Raw genomic sequence first — 27502 nt, 5'->3', positions numbered from 1 at the left:
TGGTAACCCTGAAAGTCAAAATGTAAACAAAGGCGATTGGACTCTGACAGTAGTAAGAAACTCTTCCCTTTATGTTGTTTATTATTTAACCTATTTAACGATGTTAATTATCACTCGTATATAAGCAAATGTGATTTTGATAATCACTCAGATATATATAAATATGATGTATATAAGTGTGAATAAAGTGTTATTAGAGCATTAAAGATTGTAGATTCTACGGCAAGCTTTTTTCCCTCGACTACCGATATTGGAATATTTTATCTATTATTATTTTCCCAAATTATTTAAGGCCAGAATTAATACCAATTACAGAGTTTGTGGTGAATGTAGTTTATCGGGACAGGGCGATTTCTTTCTTATTACTAGCCCAATCGTTTTTCCTTATGGGGAAGATGTGCTTTACTATGATCTGATATACCATAATATGAAGTTATTTTATATTTTCTAAGTTCAGCTCAAGAAGGAGGTTCGAGGGCTTGCCCCGGTGTGACGGTCTGAACGATCCCCCGGTCTCAGAATTCTCCTTGACATTGTATAATGGTTCTTTACCGTCATTAGCTCGCTTCGCTCGCATGAAAATAAAACATCAAGCTCGTATGTACTGGCAAGCGGTAATGTTGAGCTGCGCACGCTAACATTACAGGAAAATAAAACAACCTGGTATGCACTGGCAAACGGTAAGGTTCGCGCACGCGCAGATTATCAAGGAGAATTCTGAGACCGGGGGATCGTTCAGACCGTCACACCAGCTATGGGGTGTGATCTGGGATCTACTAGGGGTTTGTATGATAGCGACAGTGGTTGGGGGGTCTAACGCCCCCCCGTTAGGTCATTAGGAAGGTAAGGACACGGCTTGTAGGTCAGGTTAAGGGTGGAAGTTTGGGTTAGTTGTCCATTTTTCTCGGCGTGTCCCCATAAACTACAAAGGCTCCCATATTTTAAAAGGGAAACATACTCATGAACACCCCTTAACTTAAGGTTTTCCACCTAAGCTAGCCTAGGATCCGTGACCCAACTTAGGCCATCATAACCGTAGCTTACCTTAGGACTAAGTCTCAACTCTGGATTTATACCACATCTATAGGGTTTACTGGTGTGACGGCCTGAACGACCCACCGGTCTCAGAATTCTCCTTGATAATCTGCGCATGCGCGAACATTACCATTTGCCAATGCATACGAGGTTAACGTTTTATTTCCTGTAATGTTACCGTGCGCAGCTCAACATTACCGCTTGCCAGTACATACAAGCTTGATGTTTTATTTTCATGCGAGCGAAGCGAGCTAATGGCGGAAAAGAACCATTATACAATGTCAAGGAGAATTCTGAGACCGGGGGATTGTTCAGACCGTCACACCGGCAGTAACACCTTGGCACTGAATGGTCTCACAGTTCCCAGTGCTTGGCTGTATGACCTAGATATATAAATCCAATCCGTGCTCCATCATTCATAAATATAGAAACATCATGTTGCTCTCAGAGCCTTTGTATATCAACAACCTTATTCATCCTATGGCATCCTCGCTTAGGTTTAGGGGAGCCTTCGTATATCAGCGCCCAGTTCCTCACGCATTGATCAGAAATGGACATTAACTAACCTAAACTTTCTCCCCTAACCTAACCAACTAGCTGTGTCCTTACCTACTTAACCTAAGGGGGGCTACCCCCATTACACTGCCATATTCTAAGTTAGATATACTGTAATAATTCATACAGGTGGCCGCTATCGTACATACACCCCAATTTAGGGTTTCAGGTCAGGCTAAGATATACTGTGCGTGTATTGGTCAAGCTGCGATATCGTAGGTTAGGTTAAAGTATACAGTATGTGTTTGAAGTTTTGGTTGTGGCAGTTATTACAGATTTATAATTTCAATTCTATTTGGAATCCAGATGAAATCCATGAGTCTTAATATAAAGAGAAAGAGGACCATGTTTATTATACAGTACTTTGATATCTGTAACGTACACAAGTGTAATCCATATTACATTGCACTGTACTGTACTTTTAAAGTGCTGTATTGTACCACTGTAATATATTGAACCTATTGCATCTTACCGAAACTTTTCTTTACTGCACAGTAAATGATTATCTTTTAAATATTTGAAAACTTAAAGACCTTTTTTTATTTTTTAAGTCAAAAATAGGTTTGATCCTACACGAATACAAATCCTAACCTCTTTACTATAGATATATGTTTTCAGAGTAGCTTTAACGCGAGGTGTCGACTCTCTGCTAGTTATGGGGGGTAAACCAATCACCCTGCTCACACACTCACCAAATGTGTTGTTGGTTGTGGCCATCCTCTTAGTGAGAGTGGTACGGTAGGCAATGAAAGAAGAAGCTTAAAAGGGATTTTTCTCCCCTGGGGTCATCCTTGAGGTCAAAGAAATCCTGACTTCTTACTCCGGTGTCTCATCCAATCCCAGCTGACTCTGCTCATTTGGTCTTCTCTGGAAAACGAACGAGTAAGAGTGATTATCATTTGACACCAGGGCAACCCTCAGGTGCAGAGGGACAGCACCAATGTCTGAAGGGGATTCTATTTCTTTTGATGCCATGTGTCAACTTTGTCCTTCGTTGGTGATCTCAGGTTCCCCGCGAAGGAATGGCTATTGGAGGTGCTGAAGCTTGGGCACAGTGGGAGTGAACATTTGCCTGTGCAGGGTTTGGCCACAGGTTTCCAACCACGAGCCTCTATTGTGGCATTCCCCCCCCCCCCCCAGAAAGTCTCGTGCCCCTCACTGAAGTGTCCTCCATAACTTCTTGCCTACCTGAGGAGTTGCTGGCATGGTCTCCCCACAGTCCCCAGGCTTGCAATCTCCCTGAGGTGAGCATGCCAGCATGCTGAGCACACTCAGCAGGAGAAACGTGCTGTTCCTTCACCCTACGAGGTAGGTAGGGCTTCTCGACGATACGAAAGGGCTTTTCTTGATTGGTTTTAGAGTACCTCGTAAATGGGCATTAGACTCGTCTGTGCCTCGCTCCAGCGCTTTGCTGCTTCCAGATGGTGTCGGCTACCATCCGCTTGTGGGTGTAGCCCCTTTTCATCATGCCTCTTGGGCACAACGAGTTTCGTGAGACTAGATCCTTTGGGGTCATTGCCTCAGGCTACTACTCCCTACGGGATAGAGCCTGATTGTTCTTACGTTTGCGAGTGATGGCAGCGTGTGTTCGCATACAAACCCCTTCAGCCTTGCTCGCTTCCCTTTGAATGTGTACCTTCTCCAGTAGAAGTACGCAAAGCAACTCGTCGACCTCTTGCAGGTTCCCTGACAAGTGTTTGTGTCCGTTGACGGTGCTATGGCTCACGGACGAACGGGCCCTAGTAAAGGAGGAGAGTCTTATGCGTCGGCACACACTTGCCCATCATGTGCTAGTGAGGTGGACATGTAATCTCCTCCTGCTGATGAAGGTCTGCCCACTTCTCTAGCTGCACATGCATGCGTAATTCGAATCACTTGTCAAGAGAAGCAACAATACTCGCCTGTAGGGGTTTCTGCGGCTGTCCCTTTCTTCACGGAGGACGTGCCTTGATTCAGAGAACTCGTTATGGATGTGAAACAAGTGGTTAGCAAACCAGTTACAGCTCCACCATCAATAAGTTTCGGCTATGCCAATTCCTATCCCTCTTGTGGTGTCAGTTTCCCCTAGGAGTTCCGATCTGCTTGTGGATCACATGCATAAGAGTACTGCCGCGAGGCTTGCTCCTCTTCCAGATGTGCCTTGTGCTCCTTCTCCTGAGCGGTCGTCTAGGTACCAGAGATACCTCGACTCGAAGGTCTCCCATTCTGGGCAAGATTCCATTTGGGAAAAACTTGGTTTTATCCCTGCCTAACCGACCAAAAGGAGAAGAGAACGCAGTTAATATATGCCTCCCTCAGGCGATACCCATTGCCTGAGGACTAGCAGGGGTTAGGTTCAGTTCCAGGCTCGGTGTTACCGGTGGCGCAGAATCTCCCATCTAGGTCTCAGGCCTCTGCAAGGGACCCTGTTGATGAACCTGACCCAGCCAGATTAGTTGTAAGTTTTGCCTCACTCTGATGGAGCGCTGCCAATGGCTGCTATGGCATTAGAGTAATGAGAATCGGATCATTCTTTCATGCAGGTCTTAGCCAGCATAAGGAAGATCAACAATCTGGGCAATCCTTCCTATTCCCCCACCAGAGGGGAAAGACACAGTTCTAGACTTTTATTGCCAGGACCCCAGAACTGACAAAACCATGATTCAGTTGCCCTGGTCTATGATGCTAAGAGGAGCCCGGAAGAATGTCTTCTCCCAAGTTGCTGGGACTTTAAGCTCTCTGAGAACAGGACATTCATTGCGCTTACCTCCTCCCCTGCTCGTATGACAGCTGAAGTATTACGACACCTTAGATAGTGATCCCTCCCCTTTGCCTTTAGATCCAGCAGTTCTGCTAGTTTTATGGCTAGTTTCCAGCTACGCCTGATCAATATACAGGTATCCTTAGTAAAATGCTTAGGTTTGTATGGTTAGGAAAATTAATAATTGCTTCGAAATTTGTTATAGTCTTTATTTTAAAAAGAATAAGGTTAAAATCTTGACATATTATATGAAAACCACTGTATACAGTACGTGCAATAAAGATTATGTGAACTGTATGACTTTCATAAAGCTCTAATTACAAGTAAGTTTAGCGTAGCTTATTTTTTTTATTCAAAAAAATACTTCTCATATTGTGAAGAGTCCATTGTAGTTATAATTTGGATTACTCTACTGTATTGCCTTCTAGCGTAATTTTATTCTTATCTCCAGCAGTTTCAACCATGGCAAGACACGGCTTGACCTGGTTCCAGTTGATGGACTCAGTGCCGTCGAAGGAGGAATGTCGGTGAAAATCTTTATCCCAGAAGAGACTGATGACTGGCAGCCATGGCTGGAACAGTTTTGCCAACGCTCATAGAAGTGTGTGAGCACTTTCAGGACTTATTGAGACTGGTAATGTATTATGTCAGTTTGGTTGGATGTAATTGATTAACCCTTTTACCCCCAGGCTCTTTGGAACCTTCCAACCCTTAACCCCCAAGAGGTTATTTTTTCCCCAGAACATTTTGCAGTATATATTTTTTAAATTGCTCTAACAGCCTTAATTTTTGTCATAGAGAGGTCAGGTTGGTCTCATTCTCTTGGAAAATGCCTGAATTTTCTCAAAAAATTATCAAAAATATGAAAAAATGTTTTTTTATAGCATTTTTTTGCAAGGACGTACTGGTACGTCCATGGGGGTAAAGGGATGAGTTTTGTGAAACGTACAAGTACGTCCTTTGGGGGTAAAAGGGTTAAAATTACTTTGTTCCTATGCACATACAAACCCTTTGCGCTTTACTATGGATATATTGTTGCAGCATACATGAAATCTAGCCTTATACTATTGACACAAGGTGTTAATAACGTTCCGCTAGTTCGCGTGGGATAGACCGACCACCCCGTTCACACACTCAGTCACATTTTGTTTTTGGCTTGGTAGAGTGAAAAAGTGTCATCTAGCTCTCCTGTAAACCCATTTTTTTCAATATTAATCTTACCCGTTGATCATGTAGCTGCAGCTCTGCTGCCCGACAGAAAAAACCTACGGGCGGAATACGCCAGCGATCGCTATACAGGTGGGGGTGTACATCAACAGCGCCATCTGTTGAGTAGGTACTCAAGTACTTCTTGTCAACAAAGAACCAATTTTCTCTCTGTCGTGCCACCGGCAAGACCTACTTGATACGCTGTTGTTTTCTGGAGTTGATTTTCACGTTATTTGGTGAAGTATTCTCTCTAGTTATTAGCTTTCGCTGTGCAGAAGTTATCCTCAATACTTTCTCACTTTCATTGATTAGATTTTGGATTATTTGTTGACGACTTGGATAGATTTTGGATTTCCCCCCTTTGACTAATTCAAGATGTCTGACCCTACTCAAGTCCCCAAGTACAGGAAGTGTAGCGCTAGGGACTGTTCTAGGCGTCTTCCGAAGGCCTCTATCGATCCGCACACCGTTTGTTCCAATTGTAGGGGTAAAGCCTGTCAATTGGAAGATCGATGTGAGGAATGCGCTGGGCTTTCGGAATTCGATTTTCAAGAATTCCTTAAGTATGCACGTAGGCTAGAGAAGGATAGGATCAGGAGGATTTCGTCTCGCTCTATTGATTTTTCCTCTCCCCATGCCCCACAACCTATTCCTTCCCCTGTAGTGGTTACACCCGACCCTCCTACTAGCTCTCATCAACCTTCGATGGCGGATATGATGCGTGCCATTCAGGCTCTTGGTGAGAGAGTTGAGTCATTAGCGAATGACCGCAATCAACTCATGGCTGACGTCAGGGAGTTGAAAGATAAAAGTGCAGTGGGAAGTGAAGTGAGTGTCAGTGCAGTGAAAAGTGTCAGTGTTACGCATGAGGGTGCGTCTGTTCGTGCCTGTCGTCCTCCCAGTCCGGGACCTCTTGCAAGCTCCCAAGCCCAGGGGAGAAGCAATGTCGTACGACCAAAGGGTTCGACAGGCCTTGATCAGCGGACAGACGTTCCCTCCGTGGTTTCGGACGTATCTTGCCGAGATCGTCCCACCCACAAACAGACGAGTGAGCCCATTCTTTCCTCATCTGCGGAAGAAGTTTCTCGACGGAAACGCTGGACCAAGGTCTCACGACCTCTCAAGCGCAAGGTCCCTTCCGAGCGAGTCCAACGGCCCAGGTGTAGCCACTGGGTCAGTTCGGACTCGCCGCAGTCCTCCGAAGACTGCACACCTCCCAAGAGAGGTAGAGTGGTTCCGCAGCAGGCAATCACTCCGTCTGTTGCCGCACCAGCCGCTGTAGACCCTAAGTGGTCTTTGCTGCAGTCTATGCAGACTCAGCTAGCTTCCTTCATGCAGGAGTATCGTGCTGAGAAGGTTGACGCTGCACCCGTTAGCCTACAACCTGCCACGGTTGTGCGCCCAGCTGACACTGCGGCTGCCTGCTCCCACGCTCCGGCTGTGAGAGCTCCACCACCTATGCGCAGTCGACCCTGCCAGACGCATGTTGACGTTAGCCGACGTGCGGCTCCCTCCGTTGACGTGCGTGAGCTACCGCATCAGCAGGAAGGTGGAGTCAAGCTGCCGTGTTTTGACGCGGTGCGTCAGTCTCCGCAACCCACGGTGGTCCCCACCACGCACCACCACTCCGCTTTGGTTGTTGCCAGCTCTCAGACTGACCAACAGCGGCATGATGTTGGATCCAGTGCAGCTACGCATGCACCCGTGCTGCCGGATTCAGCCGTTCAGCTTTTATCTCCTCCTTTGCCGCTTCCTCCTCAGCATTCGGATGAAGGAATCTCTGATGACGACGAAGCTGCGCATTTGGACGACCAACACTCCGACATAGATGAACCCAAGACTACGCCTCCCTCCTTAGACTTTAGGAAAGTCCTTGCCCTGTTTAAGGAGTTGTATCCGGACCAGTTTGTGTCTGCAGCTCCACGCTCACCTCCCTCTGAGTTCGCTTTAGGCATGCAGTCAGCAGCTCCTGCCTTTACGAAGCTCGTACTCGCTCGCTCGTCCAAGAGAGCTTTAAGGGTACTGGGAGAGTGGTTGCAGGCCAAGAAGCAACTTGGGAAGACATCCTTCATGTTTCCCCCGGCCAAGCTTGCTTCCAGATCTAGCGTCTGGTATGCCACGGGAGAGGTTCTCGGCTTGGGAGTTCCTGCCTCTGCCCAGGGCGACTTCTCAAGTCTGGTAGACTCTCCCCGCAGACTGGCTATGAGACGCTCCAAGATTTGCTGGACTTCTTCGGACATGGACCATCTTTTGAAGGGAGTTTTCCGTGCGTTCGAGATCTTTAACTTCCTGGACTGGTGTTTGGGAGCGTTGAGCAGGAAGACCTCCCCTTCGGATAAGGAATCTGCCATGCTCATCATGTCCTGCATGGACAAAGCCATACGGGATGGGTCTGGCGAGCTTGCGGCTTCTTTCGTGTCTGGAGTTATCAAGAAACGGGATCACCTTTGCTCCTTCTTGTCGGCGGGAGTCACCCCATGTCAGAAGTCAGAACTGATGTTTGCTCCGCTATCGAAGTGTCTCTTTCCTGAAGAGTTGATCAAGGGGATTGCCGCCTCGTTGATCCAGAAAGACACTCATGACCTGGTGGCGTCATCCGCACGTAAAGTCACAGCTTTACCTTCCGTGCCTAGACCTAGGATGGACACACCAGCGTCTAGGTTCATTCCGCCCTTTCGTGGCAGAACCTTCAGCAGAGGAGGTACTCGTGCCGTTAGTCAACGTGGCAACAAGAAGAAGGGTTCCAAGTCCTCAAAAGGCAGAGTCTGACTGCCACCTTCTTCAGACAGCAGTGGGAGCCAGGCTCAAGAACTACTGGCAGGCCTGGGAGAACAGGGGTGCAGACGCACAGTCTGTGAAGTTACTCAGAGAGGGGTACAGGATTCCATTCTTGCGCAAGCCCCCTCTAGCAACAACTCCCATCGACCTCTCTCCCAGGTACAGAGAGGAGGACAAGAGGCTAGCTTTACAGCAAGAGGTGTCTCTCTTGCTACAAAAGGGAGCGGTAGTCATAGTCCGGGACCATCAATCCCCGGGCTTCTACAACCGTCTCTTCTTAGTGGCGAAGAAGACAGGAGGGTGGAGACCGGTGCTAGACGTCAGTGCTCTAAATGTCTTTGTCACCAAGCAGACGTTCACCATGGAGACGACGAAGTCGGTTCTAGCATCGGTCAGGAAGGAAGACTGGATGGTCTCGTTAGACCTAAAGGACGCGTACTTTCACGTCCCCATCCACCCAGATTCCCAACCTTTTCTAAGGTTCGTTTTTGGGAAGGTGGTATACCAGTTCCAAGCCCTGTGCTTTGGCCTAAGCACGGCACCTCTAGTGTTTACCAAACTGATGAGGAATATTGCCAAATTCCTGCATTTAGCAGACATCAGAGCCTCCCTCTATTTGGACGACTGGCTTTTAAGAGCTGCGTCAAGTCGTCGCTGTCTGGAGAATCTAAAATGGACTCTGGATCTGACCAAGGAATTGGGTCTCCTGGTCAATATGGAAAAGTCCCAACTCGTCCCATCCCAAACTATAGTATATCTAGGTATGGAGATTCAGAGTCAAGCTTTTCGGGCTTTTCCGTCGGCCCCCAGAATCAGTCAAGCCCAAGAATGCATCCAGAGCATGCTGAAGAAGAACCGATGTTCAGTCAGACAGTGGATGAGTCTGATAGGGACGCTTTCATCGCTGGACCAGTTCATCGCGTTAGGGAGACTCCACCTCCGACCCCTTCAGTATCACCTAGCTACTCACTGGAGAAAGGACATGACGCTAGAAGCGGTCTCAGTTCCTATCTCCGAGAAGATGAAGTCTGCACTGACTTGGTGGAAGAACAACATTCTGCTCAGGGAAGGTCTACCACTGGCTGTTCAGACCCCCGACCACCTTCTCTTCTCGGACGCATCGGACACGGGCTGGGGTGCGACACTGGACGGTCGGGAATGCTCGGGCACGTGGAATTCGGATCAAAGAGCACTGCACATCAACTGCAAGGAGCTACTGGCAGTTCATCTGGCCTTGAGAAGCTTCAAGTCCCTCCTTCTAGGCAAGGTGGTGGAAGTGAACTCCGACAACACCACAGCCTTGGCGTACATCTCCAAGCAAGGAGGGACTCATTCGATGACGTTGTTCGAGATCGCAAGGGACCTCCTCACCTGGTCAAGAGATCGCAACATATCTCTAGTAACGAGGTTCATTCAAGGCGACATGAATGTCATGGCAGACCGCCTCAGCCGGAAGGGTCAGATCATCCCAACAGAATGGACCCTTCACAAGAATGTTTGCAACAGACTATGGGCCTTGTGCGGTCAGCCCACCATAGATCTGTTCGCTACCTCGATGACCAAGAGGCTCCCAAATTATTGCTCACCGATTCCGGACCCAGCAGCAGTTCACATAGATGCCTTTCTTCTGGATTGGTCCCATCTAGACCTTTATGCGTTCCCCCCGTTCAAGATTGTCAACAAGGTACTGCAGAAGTTCGCCTCTCACGAAGGGACAAGGTTGACGTTGGTTGCTCCCCTCTGGCCCGCGAGAGAATGGTTCACCGAGGTACTGCAATGGCTAGTAGACGTTCCCAGGACTCTTCCTCTAAGAGTGGACCTTCTGCGTCAGCCGCATGTAAAGAAGGTACACCCAAGCCTCCACGCTCTTCGTCTGACTGCCTTCAGACTATCGAAAGACTCTCAAGAGCTAGAGGCTTTTCGAAGGAGGCAGCCAGAGCGATTGCCAGAGCAAGGAGGACATCCACTCTCAAGGTCTACCAGTCAAAATGGGAAGTCTTCCGAAGCTGGTGCAAGGCGAATTCAGTATCCTCAACCAGTACCTCTGTAACTCAGATAGCTGACTTCCTTTTACACCTAAGGAAGGTAAGATCCCTTTCAGCTCCTACGATCAAAGGTTACAGAAGCATGTTGGCAGCAGTCTTCTGCCACAGAGGCTTAGATCTTTCCAACAACAAAGATCTACAGGACCTCCTTAAGTCTTTTGAGACCTCAAAGGAGCGTCGGTTGGCCACACCAGGTTGGAACTTAGATGTGGTTTTAAGGTTCCTGATGTCAGCAAGGTTCGAACCGCTTCAATCAGCCTCTTTTAAAGATCTCACTTTGAAGACTCTTTTCCTCGTCTGCTTAGCAACAGCTAAAAGAGTCAGTGAGATACACGCCTTCAGCAGGAACATAGGATTTACATCTGAAACGGCTACATGTTCCTTACAGCTTGGTTTTTTTAGCTAAAAACGAACTCCCTTCTCGTCCTTGGCCCAAATCGTTCGAGATTCCAAGTCTGTCCAGTTTGGTTGGAAACGAACAAGAGAGAGTACTATGCCCAGTAAGAGCTCTTAAGTACTATTTAAGACGTACGAAGCCATTACGAGGACAATCAGAAGCTTTATGGTGCTCTATTAAGAAACCTGCTTTACCGATGTCGACGAACGCAGTTTCTTATTACATCAGACTTTTGATTAGAGAAGCTCATTCTCATCTGAATGAGGAAGACCATGCTTTGCTGAAGGTAAGGACACATGAAGTTAGAGCTGTCGCAACTTCAGTGGCCTTCAAACAAAACAGATCTCTGCAGAGTGTAATGGATGCAACCTATTGGAGAAGCAAGTCAGTGTTCGCATCATTTTACCTTAAAGATGTCCAGTCTCTTTACGAGAACTGCTACACCCTGGGACCATTCGTAGCAGCGAGTGCAGTAGTAGGTGAGGGCTCAACCACTACATTCCCATAATCCCATAACCTTTTTTAATCTTTCTCTTGAAATGTTTTTATTGTTTTTGGGTTGTACGGAAGGCTAAGAAGCCTTTCGCATCCTGGTTGATTTGGCGGGTGGTCAAATTCTTTTCTTGAGAAGCGCCTAGATTAGAGGTTGTGATGAGGTCCTTTAGTATGGGTTGCAGCCCTTCATACTTCAGCACCTAGGAGTCGCTCAGCATCCTAAGAGGATCGCGAGGCTCAGTAAGGAAGACGTACTTAAAAAGGCAGAGTAATTGTTCAAGTCGACTTCCTTACCAGGTACTTATTAATTTTATGTTTGTTATTTTGAATAACTGCTAAAATGAAATACGGAATACTTAGCTTCTAATGTTAACATGTATGCTGGTCTCCACCCACCCCCCTGGGTGTGAATCAGCTACATGATCAACGGGTAAGATTAATATTGAAAAATGTTATTTTCATTAGTAAAATAAATTTTTGAATATACTTACCCGTTGATCATGAATTAAAGGACCCACCCTTCCTCCCCATAGAGACCCAGTGGACCGAGGAGAAAATTGGTTCTTTGTTGACAAGAAGTACTTGAGTACCTACTCGACAGATGGCGCTGTTGATGTACACCCCCACCTGTATAGCGATCGCTGGCGTATTCCGCCCGTAGGTTTTTTCTGTCGGGCAGCAGAGCTGCAGCTACATGATCAACGGGTAAGTATATTCAAAAATTTATTTTACTAATGAAAATAACATATTTACCTCGCCGTAAACTCATTTTGTTTTTTTCTCTGCAGGATTACCTGGTCTACAAGGACTGCTAGCATGTGAGTTTGCCCTGGTATAGCTGGCTGCTCTTGTGGCACTTTTATGTTAGCTTGGGAGGCTGCTTCTCACAACCTTCGCTTTGCGTGCCGACGACTCTCATGCACTCAGGCCTCTCCCTGCAAAGTGTCGGGAGTGGCCATCCTCCTAGTGGAAGAGGTATGGTAGGCGACGCAAGAAATCTAAAAAGGATTCTTCGCCTTCAGGTTCTTCCTTGAAGTCGAAGAAATCCCGACTTCTTTCTCCAGCGCCTTGTTCCCTCCCCGCTAAATTTGTTCATTCAGCCTCTTCCGGAGGGTGGTCGAGCAAGAGTGGTGACCGTTTGACCCTCGGACAACCCTCAGGTGCAAAGGACCCTGCGCTTCTCCTACCGAAGTTGCAGTGTCCCCAACCTTAGGGGAGTCTAGTTTGCTTGAGACTTTGCGTCAGTTGTGGCTTTCCTTTTGGCTTGGAGGTCCCTCCCCTCTTAGGAACAGTTCGTAGAGGTGCCTAAGCTTGGGGCACAGTAAGAACTTACAGCTGCCTCCTCAGGGGGTTAGCCACGACCTTCCTCTCCTAGCCTTTGGAGTGCTATTCCTGCCAGCAGGTCTCGTACTCTTCGCTGAAGCACCCTTTCCAACTCCACGTCCACCTGAGGCCTTGCTGACAGGTTCTCCATGGAGTCCCAGCCAGGCTTGCTACCCGTCAGGCAAGGCAACCCACCCTTTGACTTCGGCCACAGCCGAGTACAGACATGTATTGCTGCACTCGCCGACTTGGTTGTTTGAACTCTTAATTGCTTTCCCTTTTCATTTCAGTGAGTGTGTGTTTGGTTTGTGATGTCTACCCCAGGGCAGACATGTGAATACGCCTTGGCAAAGAAGACCGCTGGTGAGGTGGACCCCCAAGTTTCAAGTGTTTTGTGGTTTTTGCAGGGGTTGTGAGTGTACACAGTCATCCCCATGTGAAGAATATAGGGAGTGACCTTCTGTGCAGTTGGTTGAAGAAGTCTAAGAGCAATTCCTCGGCATCATAGGGCATCTGAGATGCTTAGATGACTAGATGCAAGCCATTAGTAAGAAGGAAGTGTCAGCTAACGCTTCTGACTCGTTCGTTCCCCTAGAATTGCCTGTTCAGCGGAAAGAGAAAGGCCCCCCTGTTCGTTCTCATGAGATTCGAATGATAAACCAAGGGCCTGATAAACACCCAACCAATCCACTTGGTCTGGGTCTCCACAAGCATGATCGTCGCAAATGTCTTGTTCTCGTTCTCTACGCGCAAGGAGTTCCAAAGCTTCTCACTCTTCTCTTTTGAGGGACAAGGAGTCTCATACTTGTACCTCTCATTCACCATGAAATAGAAAGTCGCTGACCACTCGGTCACCCTTCCCACAAGACAGTAAGGCTCATGCTTTCAAGTCTCGTTCGGAGTGGTGATCGCAGACTTTCTGGTCATTACACGAGTCCTGTAAGTGGTGTTCCTCCTGAACTTACTCACGATCACCCCAATCTGACGATAAACGTGCTCGAGCACCACGGCCATGAGCATGCTCTAGCAAATGATCTCCTCGGTGTTGCTCATCACATTCTAAGGAATGTAGATGGAAATGGTAAAGTCTTCCTCATGAACTCTGTCGGCAAAGACCAGTAAGGACCGGTCTGACCGACAATGCTCCACTTCCTCTAAGAAGTCTTGGTGTCTTGGTGACTGGACTCTTTCAGAGAGCACATCCAGCCTTCAGACCCCTCGATCCAAGGCAATGGAGAAGATTCCTTGTTCTTCCAAATGGAGGAGGGAAGTCTCTTCTCCTGATGCCTCAGAATAAGGAGCAGCATGACCCCAGAAATACTCCAAGAAAGAACATTCTACTACAAGTGATTCCTCCTCAGGTTCAGATTGAGTTTTTCTGACCCCTGATCAGAGCACAAAGATGCCAAGTCCAAGAGCAAGCCTGATACCTATAAGGACATCACTAGTGTTTGCAGAGTGAGTCTATTAAGGGGACGAGTCGTACTTCCGCTGCTTGGTTTGAGAACTACCGACCCCGATTGCTCTTATGCTAAGTCGGTAGAGATCTCTTCCTTTCTCGCAGAACCCTGAGCTGATAGGAAATTTTCTCGGTATCCCCAAGACTCCTCCACTCCAGATCAGTCCTCTGCATGCTGAGACAGACAACCTTGAGATGGAGTCGATCTTCCTCAGGGTCTTGGCACTGATTCGGGAGCTTGATCGAGCTCAGTGAGGCATCATCTGAGATCATTAGGTCTTCTATTGATAGACTTAGCAGCTCTAAACAAGGTAAACCTCCAGATAGCAGGACCGAAGAATTCTTTGTGGCCTAGCCAGTCCGATAAGGTTCTTCATCCACCGCTGTGTGGACAGCAGAGATTCTACATCCCAGAAGATACTCCAAATCCACGATGAAATCGGCATCAATGGTGAACCTTCAATCTACATCACGGAAAGACTATTGGTCAATGGCGGTGGCCCACTTCGTGATGTCCCATCTTCCTTCAGATGACCTGAGGAAGAAGTTCACAGCCATCAATTTTTCTGGAGCTATGGAAGTCACATTCTTAGCAAGACAGTTGGCAAACTGGGTTTTCAAACGGTGCAGTAGCAGCTTGCTTCTCAAACCGTATGGGACTGAAAGTTCCCTTGTACTTTGGAACTCATTATTACTGAATGCTACATCTTTTTTCTCACAACAGGATGACGAGGTGACGGTGGAGAAATGATGGAAACTGAGCCATGACTCCCTCATCCAACAGGCAATGACTTATAGGGGTAAACATCCTTCTAAGCCCTCAAAATCTGGAGCCTCTCTGTCATCTGCTCAAGACTGGCAGCAAAAAAGGAGATGACCTCAAAGAAATCCAAGCCCACTCATGTTCCTTATTCTTTGAAGAAGGGTGGGAAGAATCCGTCTCCCTTTCAACCTCGCTCTGGCTGAGCCAAGAAGGGAGGTAAGGGAAGGACATTCCCCTTTTCTCTCTCCAGCTACTTCTAGAGGGGATGCCATTGGGCAACTTTGCAACAATGGGTGGTAGATGCCCTCCAGACATGATACTGTATCCCATTCATCAACTGTCTCTCTCTACTCGCTCAAGTTGTTATGATGTTTCAGACGTACCTTCTGCGATCACTGAAGTTTCTGGTGCTAGCATAGGTGTCAGCGATATCAGGCAAGAATGTACTAGAGCCTAGAAGTCATCCAAGACGGGTCTCCTGGCTTTAAGTTGACTGTTCCTGTTGGAGAAATTGACGTGAGGATGGGGACCGTTGATTGACTTCTCATCATTGAACAAGTTTGTTCTACAAACACTATTAAAGATGAAAGCAGCAAGCACAGCTTGGGCTGCTATTAGGAAAGGGGACTTCTTACTTTCTATCACCTGAAAAACGCATATTTCCAGGCATCTGTCTATCGATCAAGCAGCAAGTACCTTCTTCCTAGATGGAGTAGTTTATCACTTCCCAGGTGTTTGCTCAAGTGTTCACGCTAGTCTCAGCTTGGGCCTATTCGAACGATATTCATCGTCTGAGGAATTTTGACTATTGGCTAATCTTGTCATCTTCAAGGAGACAGTTGGTTCAGAATCGAGACAGACTTAATCTTGTCTTAAGTCTAAAAGGACAGAGTACCTGAGGATTTTAATTGATACGGCAGCAGCGAGAGTCTTTCCAACAGACAACCATTTTAATAGACTCGGGGAGATTGCAGGACGTTTGTCCTGTGAGGGTGGTGAGAGGCTACCTCAAAAGAACTCAGTGCTTCAGACCTGAGCACCAGAGACTTTTTCTAAGCTCTGCGTAGGTTAAGAGACCAGTCTCCGAAAACTCTGTCTCTTTCTTGATCGGGATGCTCCTACTCCCCGGAGGATGAGCAAGTAGACGGTTCCTGGAGATTGAAGGCTCACTGTAGCCTTCCGGAAGAATCTGTCAGTGGCACAGGTTATGAAGACCTGACTCTGAAAACATCAGACGACCTTTACTGGCCACTACCTTTAGGAACGTACCAACAGGTAACTGGATACCCTTTCCCCTGGGAGCGGTGGTAGCCACTTAACAGGTGGAGGTGTGCCCAGCTCACAGGACAAGTAGCATCTTGACTGGATAGCAATTTTGATATAAATCTAGAATGGAATGTAAGAATATAAGCAATTTTTTTCTTCTTCCCCCTCTCTTGGGATGCAGCAGTCATATCATTATGAATTGGACCAGACATTAGATGCAAGTAAGCTATTCACTGGAGTGACTATTCTTTACAATTGTTGTATTTAAAGTTGTTCCCCCCTCTCCTCCGAGCAAGGCGGACGATGAACCCGTTGTATTTACATCCATTAATCATATGCCTATACATTGGACAAATATTCAATGGATATAGATTCTTCATTGACTTGCCTATTAGTAGCGGCCTACCTTAACTCCGTCTGCATCCCTATGCACGGAGGTTAGGGGGCTGATGGGAATCCTGACCTACGCTCCTCTTAGGACAATAGTTCATTGATATTTCTTGGGTCAGTTAACCAAGCCAGTTTTGGTCATAGGAACTTCCTCAAATTTATTGATAAGTCTCCTGTTTAAGATTTGTTGGTTTTTATTATGTGTAGGAACAAATCAGAAGGTTTAAAGTAATTTGTAGTTTTCCTAGTCAAAGGTCAAAGTGAAGGCTGCTCTGCTTGTCAGGTGGGTGGGGTTTATCTTCCACCTTGTGATCAGCAACGTTCATCTTGTTGAAAGTCTTTAACGTGCATGTCAGGTTTGCCGATGTTGTCTCGGGTTTGTATGCTTAGAAAAAATACAAATTATTTTAAAATTCTTATTTTTATTATCTCATAAGATTTCAAAAACTTTTATAGTTATGCAATCATTACTCAGATGGCAGATATCAGATGATAGACATATTTTTATTTTGTCTAGTTTTAATGTGTTTTTATTGTAGTGCTTTTTAATATCTTGAAATGCATTTTATTTGTGCATCACAACATCATGATTTTATTCATGATATGCAGTCTATTTTATATATTGCATAACCCTTTTACCCCCAGGCTATTTGGAACTTTCTAACCCTTAACCCCCAGGGGTTATTTTTTTTTCAAGCACATTTTGCAGTATATTTTTTTTTAAATTGCTCTAACAGCCTTAATTTTCATCATAGAGAGGTCAGGTTGGTCTCATTCTCTTGGAAAATGCCTTTAGTTTCTCAAAAAATTATCAAAAATATGCAAAAAAAAAATGTAAATAGCAGTTTTTTCCAAGGACGTACCGGTACGTTCATGGGGGTAAAGGGATGAGTTTGTGAAACGTACCAGTACGTCCTTTGGGGGTAAAAGGGTTAATTTATTGATGGGCTTAAAATTAAGGAGTATGGAATCGGTTGTTTAATCTGCAAAGAATTTTGATGACTCTCCCAACTTTCCAGGCTGCAGCAGATGGTATTGTGGAATCGTGGGGCCTGGAAATGATGCTTCAGAATGTCAGCCTGTCCATGCACGATGACGAAAACTTCTCAGGCCATCTTCTCTACGGATTCCATTCTTTGTTATATTTGTTAGCAAAGGTAAGGATAATTTCCTAAATTTATTATTGATTGGAATTATTTTTGAAGATGATCTAGTAATGATATTTAATCCAGTAGTCTTTGAAAGTTATCTGTTCCAACGAGAATACAAACTTTTTGTCCTTTAAATCGGAGTACTGTACTGTGTTGCCTTCAGCAGAGCTGAAACAGCTTTTAAATTGTTAACATGGAAGGTTCTCTTGCTTGAGGGTACACTCAGGCATACTATTCTATCTTATTTCTCTTTTAGTTTTTTCAAAGGGTGTGTTGGGCAGGCTTAATACAAGGGCCGTAGATAACTGGTGGTTTATTAAGAGGTTGCCTTCACCTTATCTGTTTCTTTATCTTCCTTTTATTCATTTTCAAAACCATCATTACTGTTCACCCATCAATTAAAATGGCTATCCTGGAGGATAAGGGTACTTGGTCTTGCATGGTGTGTCAATTCTGCTATGATGACCAGTTTCATCTGACATTTTGTCTTAAGTCTAAGAGGTGTACGAGTCACTTTATATATGTTCGTATACATGATGTTTTTGTTGTCATTATTGTTAAGTTTGTTTTCAAGAATGACAAGACATTTTTTATTGATTTTAATTCTTGTTCTGTCTGGAGATATTGAGCTAAATCTAGGACCAATATGTCCTACATTCGCCGGTGTCGTCTAATGTCTGGGAATATACATGGACTGCATGGCAATATGAGACACGTATCAGTTGCCTTCAGACATCTTCTTCTTCGTCTTTGTCTACATCTAACTTCCGTCAGATGGTCTCTCTTACACAGCAGTAAATCCATCTGGCTCTCCCTGCCACCGCTACTGTAAGTAATCAGTCTGTTAATCTTTTTCTCATAGAAGGTGTTAATCATTGCTAGGTCAAAAGCCAATGCAAAATCAATCACTCTTTCTCCCCCATCATTTCTCTCACCCACAACCCAACCTCCATGCACTCTCTCTATCCCTTCCCTACTAATTCCCAAGTGGCCGTTCACATCTCCTATAATTACCCTATTCTATTATATTCAGAAACCATGGTTTCACATATGAGGCCCTCATCTGAGCTCCATATTCCAAGCTTTAAGAAACCAATAATTTTAGAATGGAATGTCATTCCTATGGCAATAAGGGCATTATACAGTATATTAGGACTGAGTACTGTGCTTCCCATTAGTCCTGTTATGAATGTGGATGTCATGATATTCAGGTCTTAAAAGTTTTGGTTTTTAACCATTAATAGATGAAATAAGATATATTAAAGATATCTGTTAAAATCTAAGCACTACATTTAAAAAAATAAAACTATTTCAATAGATTTCTTAATTCTATGATTACCATAACAAAATTCGCATTGTACGATATCTGTCCTCACCACAGCAATCTAAAAGAGTTTGACAGAGTATAGTTTGGTTCTAGGGGAACTTTTCTCACTAATAAACGAGTCTCTCTATTTTAAAGGATGAAAGTTTTTTCTATAAGTAACTTATATTTTTCATAGCTTTACAAACCAAAGTCCATTAAAGTTAAATTTCCCACCTTAACCCCCCCCCCACCCCCAAACAAAATCAAAAGTGGCGAGTGGTTTCACAGGAGTGGGCAGGGCTACTTACCCGTGCTCACCACCTATCATTAACTGACTCGTCAACAATTTTGATAGCCAATCCACCACTGCTGAAGACATTCCCTATTGTAAAGGATTTAGGCTTGTATGGCTAGGAAAATACAATTTACTTTTTAAATTTGTTTTAATTGGAGTATTATCGTCTATAGTCCATTTCTTTTAGCGATGCATATATGCACCGACTCGCAGCGGTGCCCTTTTAGCTCGGAAAACTTTCCGGATCGCTGATTGGTTGGACAAGATAATTCTAACCAATCAGCGATCAGGAAACTTTTCCGAGCTAAAAGGGCACCGCCGCGAGTCGGTGCAAATATGCATCGCTAAAAGAAATGGACTATAGTAGGTATCTTCTTCTTCTTCCCCACCATTATCCCTACATTAGGGGGTCTGTTGCCTGATGCGCCCTCTCCAATGCCTTTGAACTAAAGTATGATCTCACAAAATACAAATAAATTCTCCACTTCTTTTCAATTCCATATGTATAAAGTTTATTTAAACTAAATTGTATCTACTGAACTCGAAATCTGAAAGGTTTTTGTGGTCAAAGGAAGAACAAACCATTGCTTTATATAGCTTAAGTAAGTGACTAAGGCAATTAGAAGTGGTTTATATCATTGAAATATAAATATTATAACAAAATATTTTGCTTTCTGCATTAATTTTCAATTGTAGTGTTTTGTTTGCTGCTCTGCAACCGACTTGACTTGTGTATTTTCTCCTTCACAGAAGCTGGACGAACTGAGTCATGAAGTACAAGGCGACAGCTGCAGTTGTGGATGGGATAATTCCCAGCTACCTGAACCCCAGCATAGCGACATCCACAGATACACTTCAGGGACAGTCGTGCGGTGGGTGCAGGGCGAGTGCTACGTTCTACTCGCCTCCACCGTCGACGACGTGTATCCGGAAGGGGGGGAACAGGAGAGTCAGAATGAAGAGGAAATGGATGGGAAATCGGGTAGAGAGAGCGAAGGGCAATATGAAGACTCCTATCAACATGACAGTGTTAACAGCGAAAGTTATGTACAAGATGATGACTACCAGGAGGGCTACAGTTCCGTCTGTGGTAATGATGACGTAGCTGAGGAAAATAACGATTTATCTCCCACGGAAATTCCACAGAACTCAGAGGATAATGAGGATCCTGATCCATTTTCTTCCAAGTCTCCTTTGGTGCAACAGAATGCAGACTTTCCCGATCGATTGTCCGACGAGGGTCACGAAAGCACGAGAGCACAGTGCGCATTAAAGATATTGCAGGACTCTGACAGGGAGGCAAACACAGGGAAATCAGGCTTAGAGAAGACGCAAGTTAAAGGGAAAAGAAGCCGAAAGAGAACAAGGAAATCAAGAACCAACTTGAGGTTATTGAAAAGACATCGTGAAAATACTGAGGTAAAAAATGTTAAAAGTATCAATGACAGCTTGGAGAGTAACTCCGTTAGTAGAAGTACCTCAGATGATATGATGAGTGTTTCTAATAAGTTTCCTCAAAAGTTTTCAAATAAAAAAGATTCAGATAATCAGAACGTGGAGAGGGAAGAGGACTTAACCGAGGCCGAGCCAGAATCCTGCGTTACTGCGAAGAACGACTTCAAGCATGTTGAAATGAGTAGTGATGGGAAAAGCGAATATGAATTAGTTATTAGTGGGAAAATCACTACCGATGAAACAAATGATTCTGCGCACATAGATGATCATGTGAATGATTCGACAAGCAATGTCAGTTCCCCAAATGATTCTTTAGACAGTGATGTTGATCGTGATGGTACAAATGACGATAATTTAAGTGAAAATGAAATTCAGGCTAACAGCTGTGATATCAGCTTGGATTTAGACCACAGCCGCGCGAGTCACGAGTCCGGAGTTTCAGACAAAACTCCTCGTAGTGATGTTTGTGAAATGAATAGTGAAACACCATTAGATACAGTCATAAGTGAAGAGAGTATCGATGGTGATAACAGCTGTACTCTTGTTATTCATGAGGAAGAAACGAGTGAAAGTTTATCCAGAGATGCTCCAGCAGAAGGTGACAAGAGTTTGTTGCAAGAGGATGTAGATTGTAATGCAAATGACGGACTTCCAGCAGAGACACCAGTCTTAAACCAGAAGGAAAGAACCTTGGAAACTACCGACATTCAGTTTGGTTTTTATTCTTTCATGAAAGATAAAAGCAGCACTTCCGAAAACTTTGTAGCTCCCAATCAAAAAGTAGCACAATCTGGGAGTGATGAACAGCATAACGAATACCATGATGATAACGGTGAAGAAGACAGCGATGATGATTCTAGTTCCGTGACCTCGAGTAGCTCTTCATCGTCTTCATCAAGTTCCTCGTCAAGTAGTGACGATGACGACCGGATTAATTTCAAGCAGAGAGTGGAGCGGGCAGCTCAAGCTGCAAGAGAAGCCGAAGCGTCTGCTGCAGCTTTGAAGTCTAAGAGTGAAATGCATCAAGGAGCCGGGAGAGAGAGCGAAGTGTCCTTGCAGACTCGTCCCCTAACGCACATGACTTCTGTCTGCCCCTCCGCCAATACTGTAGAACCATCAGATAATGATAATTCCTTAACGAACTCGGTACCACCGCCTACGACACAAATCTTTGCTCCGCCTTCATCGAACAGCCATGGTTTGGCCCCAGCCAGTATGCTTTGTATGAAACCAAATGAAGCTAGACAAAACCATCCCAGCCACAATCCAGGGCTAAATTGCCCGGATTCTGAGGAAGTCCGTCACTGTGGCCGGGATCCTGCCGATCTCCAAGCAGCTCAGGGCCTAACTGACCTTCAGAGGGGTCAAGATCTTGTTCTTCATAACCCTGTGAAAACCAATTCCAGTTCCATGAATTATGCAGGAAACCAACCCATGGAAACTCCGTTTGAGATTCGAAGGTGTGCTGGAGGGAAACGGGTGGAGTGTGTCGTTTGTGGAAAGACTTACGGTCGATTGATTAAACTGAAGCAGCATCACTTGACCCACACAGGGGAGAGACCCTGGGTTTGCAATACATGCGGCAAAACATTCACCAAATCTGCGTACTTGAAAGACCACTGTCTAAAATGTCACACTCCGGCTGACCAGAAACGGTTTTCCTGCTACGTCTGCCACAAGGGGTTTGGAGTGAAAAGCGATTTAAATGCACATTTGGCAACTCATGCCACTAATAAGCCCTTTGCTTGTGACATTTGTGGTCAGACTTTTGCCCTCAAGTTTACGAGGGACACGCACAAAGCACAACACACCGGAGCTCGTCCCTGGGCCTGCAATGTGTGCGGTCGTCTGTATGTCACTAAGTATAAGCTACGTGCTCATATGAAGGCACACACTGGAGAACTTGTCTGCTCTGTTTGTGGCCGTCACTTCACTTCCCAGGATTCACTGGGGCGACACCAACGCCTGCACGAGAATTCAGGCAAATCCGATGATCTCCCAGCTTGTCACATCTGTAACAAGAAGTACGCTACACCTAGTCGTCTGAAGAGGCACGTCCTGACTCACGAGCGGCAGAATTCTTTCAAGTGCAGTATTTGTGGAGAAGAATTCCTCAACCACCAACTCTTGACAGCTCATCAGAAACGGCACCCACAGCCTTCAGTATCCCCCTCACATCGCTGTCATATCTGCAATAAATTGTACGTAAGGGAGTCTGACCTTGCTCGTCACATTGCCAAGCATAACTCGCCTGGGTTTTGTCAGGTTGCCAATACTTCATCAGTTTCTGTCCCCCAAAGTAAAAAGTGCAACACAGATACGGCAGATGGTAGGAATCCTCATAGTCTCAACACACTTCCGGAGCCTAGAGCTGCTTGTTTTATGTCCGATAAGAAAACGGAACTTTATGCTCAGTCTCAGACGACATCTTTAATGCCAAATAATACTCTGACACAGCAAACACTCGGTGCAAGCAGTTTCCTTGACATGTCTCAGCCACAGCCCCACTCCGCCTCTCTAGCTCAAACACAACATTCAAGTGGCATTACTCAAGGGGCTCACACAGGGCACGTGACCCAGTCTCACCCTCACGCGGTCACTATGGCCCAGTCGCAACACGTAAGCGTGCTGACCCAGTCCCAGCATTCGGGAGCTGTTCCTCCGCAGCCCCACGTTGCCATATCTCAGCCACAGATGGTTGGTGGTCTGACACATCCTCACTCCGTGGTTATGTCTCCCTCTCATCAAATAACCCAACCGCAGCACATAGTAATAATGGCCCAGGCACAGCAAACACAGGCTATCCCTTCGGTCCAGCATCCCCGTGGGATGCCTCAGACGCAGCAGATAAGTGGCACAATGCCACAGACTCAGCACCCAAGGTCTTTGCCACAGCAGCAGCAGACTCATCACATTCCCAACCCACAGCTGCACTCGGTTGTCGTAGGACAGCCACAACAGCAAGATTCTCTTTTAGATAATAGATCTCAAAATAATTCTCAAACATCTACTCTATCTACCCCAGTTTATATGTCAAATGTACAATATAACAATGATATATTGAGAGCAAATATGCAAGAAAATTCATACCAACATCCACCTAGACAGAAATAACATTTTATATAACTGTAAAATTTCAATTTGATGGTGAATGTATAGATGTAAAAAGTTAGATGTTGATAATATTACAATTTTTAAAAGTAATTTGGATTTTTCCTAACTATAAAAACCTTGAGTCCATTGATAAGAGTATGACTCCAGCAAAGCTGAAACAGCCGTTGGAATTTAACTAGATAGTTATAAATACCAACAGGTGGTGAACGGAAACCCCGAAGCACCCCTCAGTCAGAAATTCTAGCACTTCTGACCTTTAGGCCTGGGAGTTGCAAGGTGGTTGAGGTGAGAAGCGTGACTTATAGAACTCAGGTCTGTATACTTAGGAAAAATACAAATTGCTAAAAATTTATTTTTTCCTGCAAAAAACAATTGACCTTTAATAGGAGAGACATCCTCAGGAATGCAGATGTCCCCGTGAACCAATATCGGGTTGGTTTAACTTTCTATGGAACCATCAATGCACCTGGCTTTGTACAGGAGCGAAGAGCAAAGGTGATAACTCCACCAACCTCCTAAGAGTATGATGCTTCCCTGCATCCGACATCCAGTGCAGCACAACGGCAATTTCTGTCCCCCTTCCCAACGAAGGGAAAAGAAAGAAAAGCAGAAGGCCAATCATTCTGCTTTACATTTTAGTCATTGATGCTCAGGTCTGAAGCGCTGAGACCTCTTAAGATAGCATTGTAGTGCTTCCATCAGATAGAGAAGCAACTCCTGATCCACTATGGATGTCGCTTCAAGAGAACAAATGTAGAAGGACTTGAAACTGGTATTGTAGAACCCTTGGAGTTTTGGTTTTGGCCACAAATTCAGGAATAAATCTAAAGGAGGCTTCCTTACATCTTATGGAAGGACCAGTTACACACACGAGACTTGCGAACACGGATCACATTCCAATTCTGAAGCCGAAGTTCCCGAGGTGGGCAAGACTTCTTATCACTTTATAATTAAAGATAATTCTCACAAGGTGGAAAAGCCCAGCCCCCTTAATCTGACCAATAGCCTTTTACTGCTGAGATTGAGGGGTACTGCTCTATCTGAAGAAAAACAAGAAAAATCACAAATTTTAAGTAATTTGTATTTTTCCTAGCAGTACTTACCTCGAACTACTTTCTTAGGAGTATCTGGGATCTCCCAACCGACCAGAGTTTTGTGTAGTTTACCCTAGTCGCGTTTTCTATGAGGGGTAATCTCAGGTGGAGTGATACGCGCCCTGAGGCTAACCCCGAAGTATAATTTCTATGGCACCAGTTACAAAAGATAGCCCCCTTTCCCTGGTAGACATCTATAGAGGACCTTTGCAGTAATATTACTGTAGATCAATGTCTCTTGAAACAGAATTGAACCAAAGAAAAATGCAACACATGGCTAATTACAACATGGCACACTACTGGCCAAGGAACACCTCCCCCACTAACACTGGGAATCATTGGAAGGACAAGGTTAGAGAATAAGGCAGGGACATGGCTGTGTTTAGAGATCCTGACCCACCCTTTTATGCCTGGATTCACAACCTTTAACTGAATTTTACATAGCTTTTCCACCCGTCAATTCGTTTGAATTTTCATGTTATTAATGGCTACAATATCTAACATTTACAAATTGGACAGCAGGTGAAAAAAAAAAACAAATTTAGGCCACATAAGGGGTATAATATCATATTTATTTGAATAAAAAAAAAAACAATATGGAAATGACTGTAAATAGTTCTTATTCCAGTATGTCATTATTAATGTGACCATAGCTTTTTCCTATGGCTCTAAAGATAACTCTTGAAATAAAAAAAAAACCACAAAATCTGTCCATAAGAACAAGAGAGCTGCCACAGTACATTAATAAATATCACAACAGTAAAATGTTCTGTATGGAATTATGAGTACTTGTCTTGTGATAACCGACGTAACTTTAGCAACGAAAAGAGGGTATTAAAATTTCATAGTACATTAAGGTAAAGGACACACTTAATGAGGTTTCTGTGTTTCAGGTATCATTGTCAAGGTACTTCATGGTGATTTCTTATTTAGATTATAGGCTGTAAAAGGTTCTCAGGAAAGCTGATTGACAACAAACACTTTGGAGTCTTCTCACAACATAAAGTCACATTTAATGTCCTTACAATCCTTAGGTAAAGACAAATCTTGCAAGTCCCCACGGAAACACGCGATTCCGTCACAAAAGCTTCAACTTCCCCGTAATTTCGTTGACAGCTTCTTCATCGCCAAATATAGCCAAAACTGTTGTCGATCCTATGGGGATTTGCGTCTTCCCTGCGTCCTGCACTAAGTAAGTTGGCAGGTGGAGAGTTTCAGCCTTCTTCTGGAGGGTTATCAACTCTTGAGAATTCTTGGCCTTCAATGTTATTTTCCTTTCTCTGTAGGAGGAAGACAGAAAAAGTATCATAGTTACTGCATTTGTCTATCAAAGCGAATTTCTGCTAGGAGTTCGCGATAATGAAAACGAGGAGAAAGGTCAAGGAACAGTAATAAACTCATTCCTGACCTTCAATTTGCTTACAATGTATTTTGACAGTTCAGAAATAAAAGTTATTCAAGCATGAAAATAATGACTGAACCAAATAAATAAAATTTGATTTAAATAAAATGTATCCTTAAAAATTAATATTTTCAATGTTTATAGCAGACATTTAAAAAAGGATAACTCACTTTGCCATTTAGAAAATGAAAAGTATAAAATTATTCTATAACGTAGCTTTATAATACCAGTGGGTCAACTTTCAAGACCTGCAGAGCTACCCAGAAGGATTTGTTCCTATAAGACGAGAAATAGTATGTGTAAGAAAGATGAGAAATAGTCTGAGTGGGAAAGACAAGAAATAGTCTGAGTGGGAAAGACGAGAAAGAGTCTCAGTAGGAAATATGAAAAATAGCCCGAGTGGGAAAGACGAGAAATAGTCCAAGTGGGAACAACGAGAAATGGTCCGAGTAGGAAACGAGAAAAAGTCCGAGTAGGAAAGACGAGAAACAGTCCAAGTAGGAACGACGAGAAATGGTCCGAGTAGGAAACGAGAAAAAGCCCGAGTAGGAAAGACGAGAAATAGTCCAAGTAGGAACGACGAGAAATGGTCCGAGTAAGAAAGACGAGAAATAGTCTGAGTAGGAACGACGAGAAATGGTCCGAGTGGGAAAGACAAGAAATGGTCTGAGTAGGAAACGAGAAATAGTTTGACCAGGAAAGACGAGAAATAGTTTGACCAGGAAAGACAAAACATAGTTTGACCAGGAAAGACGAGAAATAGTTTGACCAGGAAAGACGAGAAATAGTACAAGTGGGAAAGACAAGAAATGGTCAGAGTAGGAAACGAGAAATAGTTTGACCAGGAATGACGAGAAATAGTTTGACCAGGAAAGACGAGAAATAGTTTGACCAATAAAGACGAGAAATAGTCCAAGTGGGAAAGACGAGAAATGGTCCGAGTAGGAAACGAGAAATAGTTTGACCAGGAAAGACAAGAAATAGTTTGACCAGGAAAGACGAGAAACAGTTTGACCAGGAAAGACGAGAAATAGTTTGACCATTAAAGACGAGAAATAGTCCAAGTGGGAAAGACAAGAAATGGTCCGAGTAGGAAACGAGAAATAGTTTGACCAATAAAGACGAGAAATAGTCCAAGTGGGAAAGACAAGAAATGGTCCGAGTAGGAATCGAGAAATAGTTTGACCAATAAAGACGAGAAATAGTCCAAGTGGGAAAGACAAGAAATGG

General features: G+C 44.6%; 3 protein-coding genes across 3 annotated transcripts in view; 1 reads left to right on the top strand and 2 right to left on the bottom strand.

The window, feature by feature from the left end:
- On the top strand, positions 1–23849 carry LOC137625342 (uncharacterized). The gene is made up of 4 exons (XM_068356183.1): positions 1–52; positions 4782–4964; positions 17475–17612; positions 19958–23849. Exons 2-4 carry the CDS (start codon positions 4899–4901, stop codon positions 23774–23776), a joined length of 4023 nt encoding a protein of 1340 aa, XP_068212284.1. The 5' UTR covers positions 1–52; positions 4782–4898; the 3' UTR covers positions 23777–23849.
- The window catches only part of LOC137625345 (uncharacterized), a 544968-nt gene that overhangs the window by 216441 nt on the left and 301025 nt on the right, over positions 1–27502 (bottom strand). The gene's annotated exons all lie outside the window — the stretch shown is intronic.
- Positions 25411–27502, bottom strand: part of LOC137625740 (probable peptidyl-tRNA hydrolase 2) — a 34593-nt gene continuing 32501 nt past the window's right edge. The window contains exon 6 of the mRNA XM_068356631.1: positions 25411–26150. Coding sequence (XP_068212732.1) covers positions 25949–26150 — 202 coding nt within the window. The 3' untranslated portion in view covers positions 25411–25948. The remainder of the gene's footprint in view (positions 26151–27502) is intronic.

Source organism: Palaemon carinicauda, chromosome 32 (genome assembly GCF_036898095.1).
Source record: "Palaemon carinicauda isolate YSFRI2023 chromosome 32, ASM3689809v2, whole genome shotgun sequence".
NCBI lineage: Eukaryota > Metazoa > Arthropoda > Malacostraca > Decapoda > Palaemonidae > Palaemon > Palaemon carinicauda.
This window is presented reverse-complemented; position numbering and strand designations above follow the sequence as displayed.

Excerpts from the sequence above, each read along its gene's own strand:
- LOC137625342 (XM_068356183.1), top strand. The coding sequence starts at position 4,899 with ATGGCTGGAACAGTTTTGCCAACGCTCATAGAAGTGTGTGAGCACTTT. Across the intron at positions 4,965-17,474 it reads TTCAGGACTTATTGAGACTG|GCTGCAGCAGATGGTATTGT; the intron begins GTAATGTATTAT and ends CCAACTTTCCAG. Across the intron at positions 17,613-19,957 it reads TGTTATATTTGTTAGCAAAG|AAGCTGGACGAACTGAGTCA; the intron begins GTAAGGATAATT and ends TCTCCTTCACAG.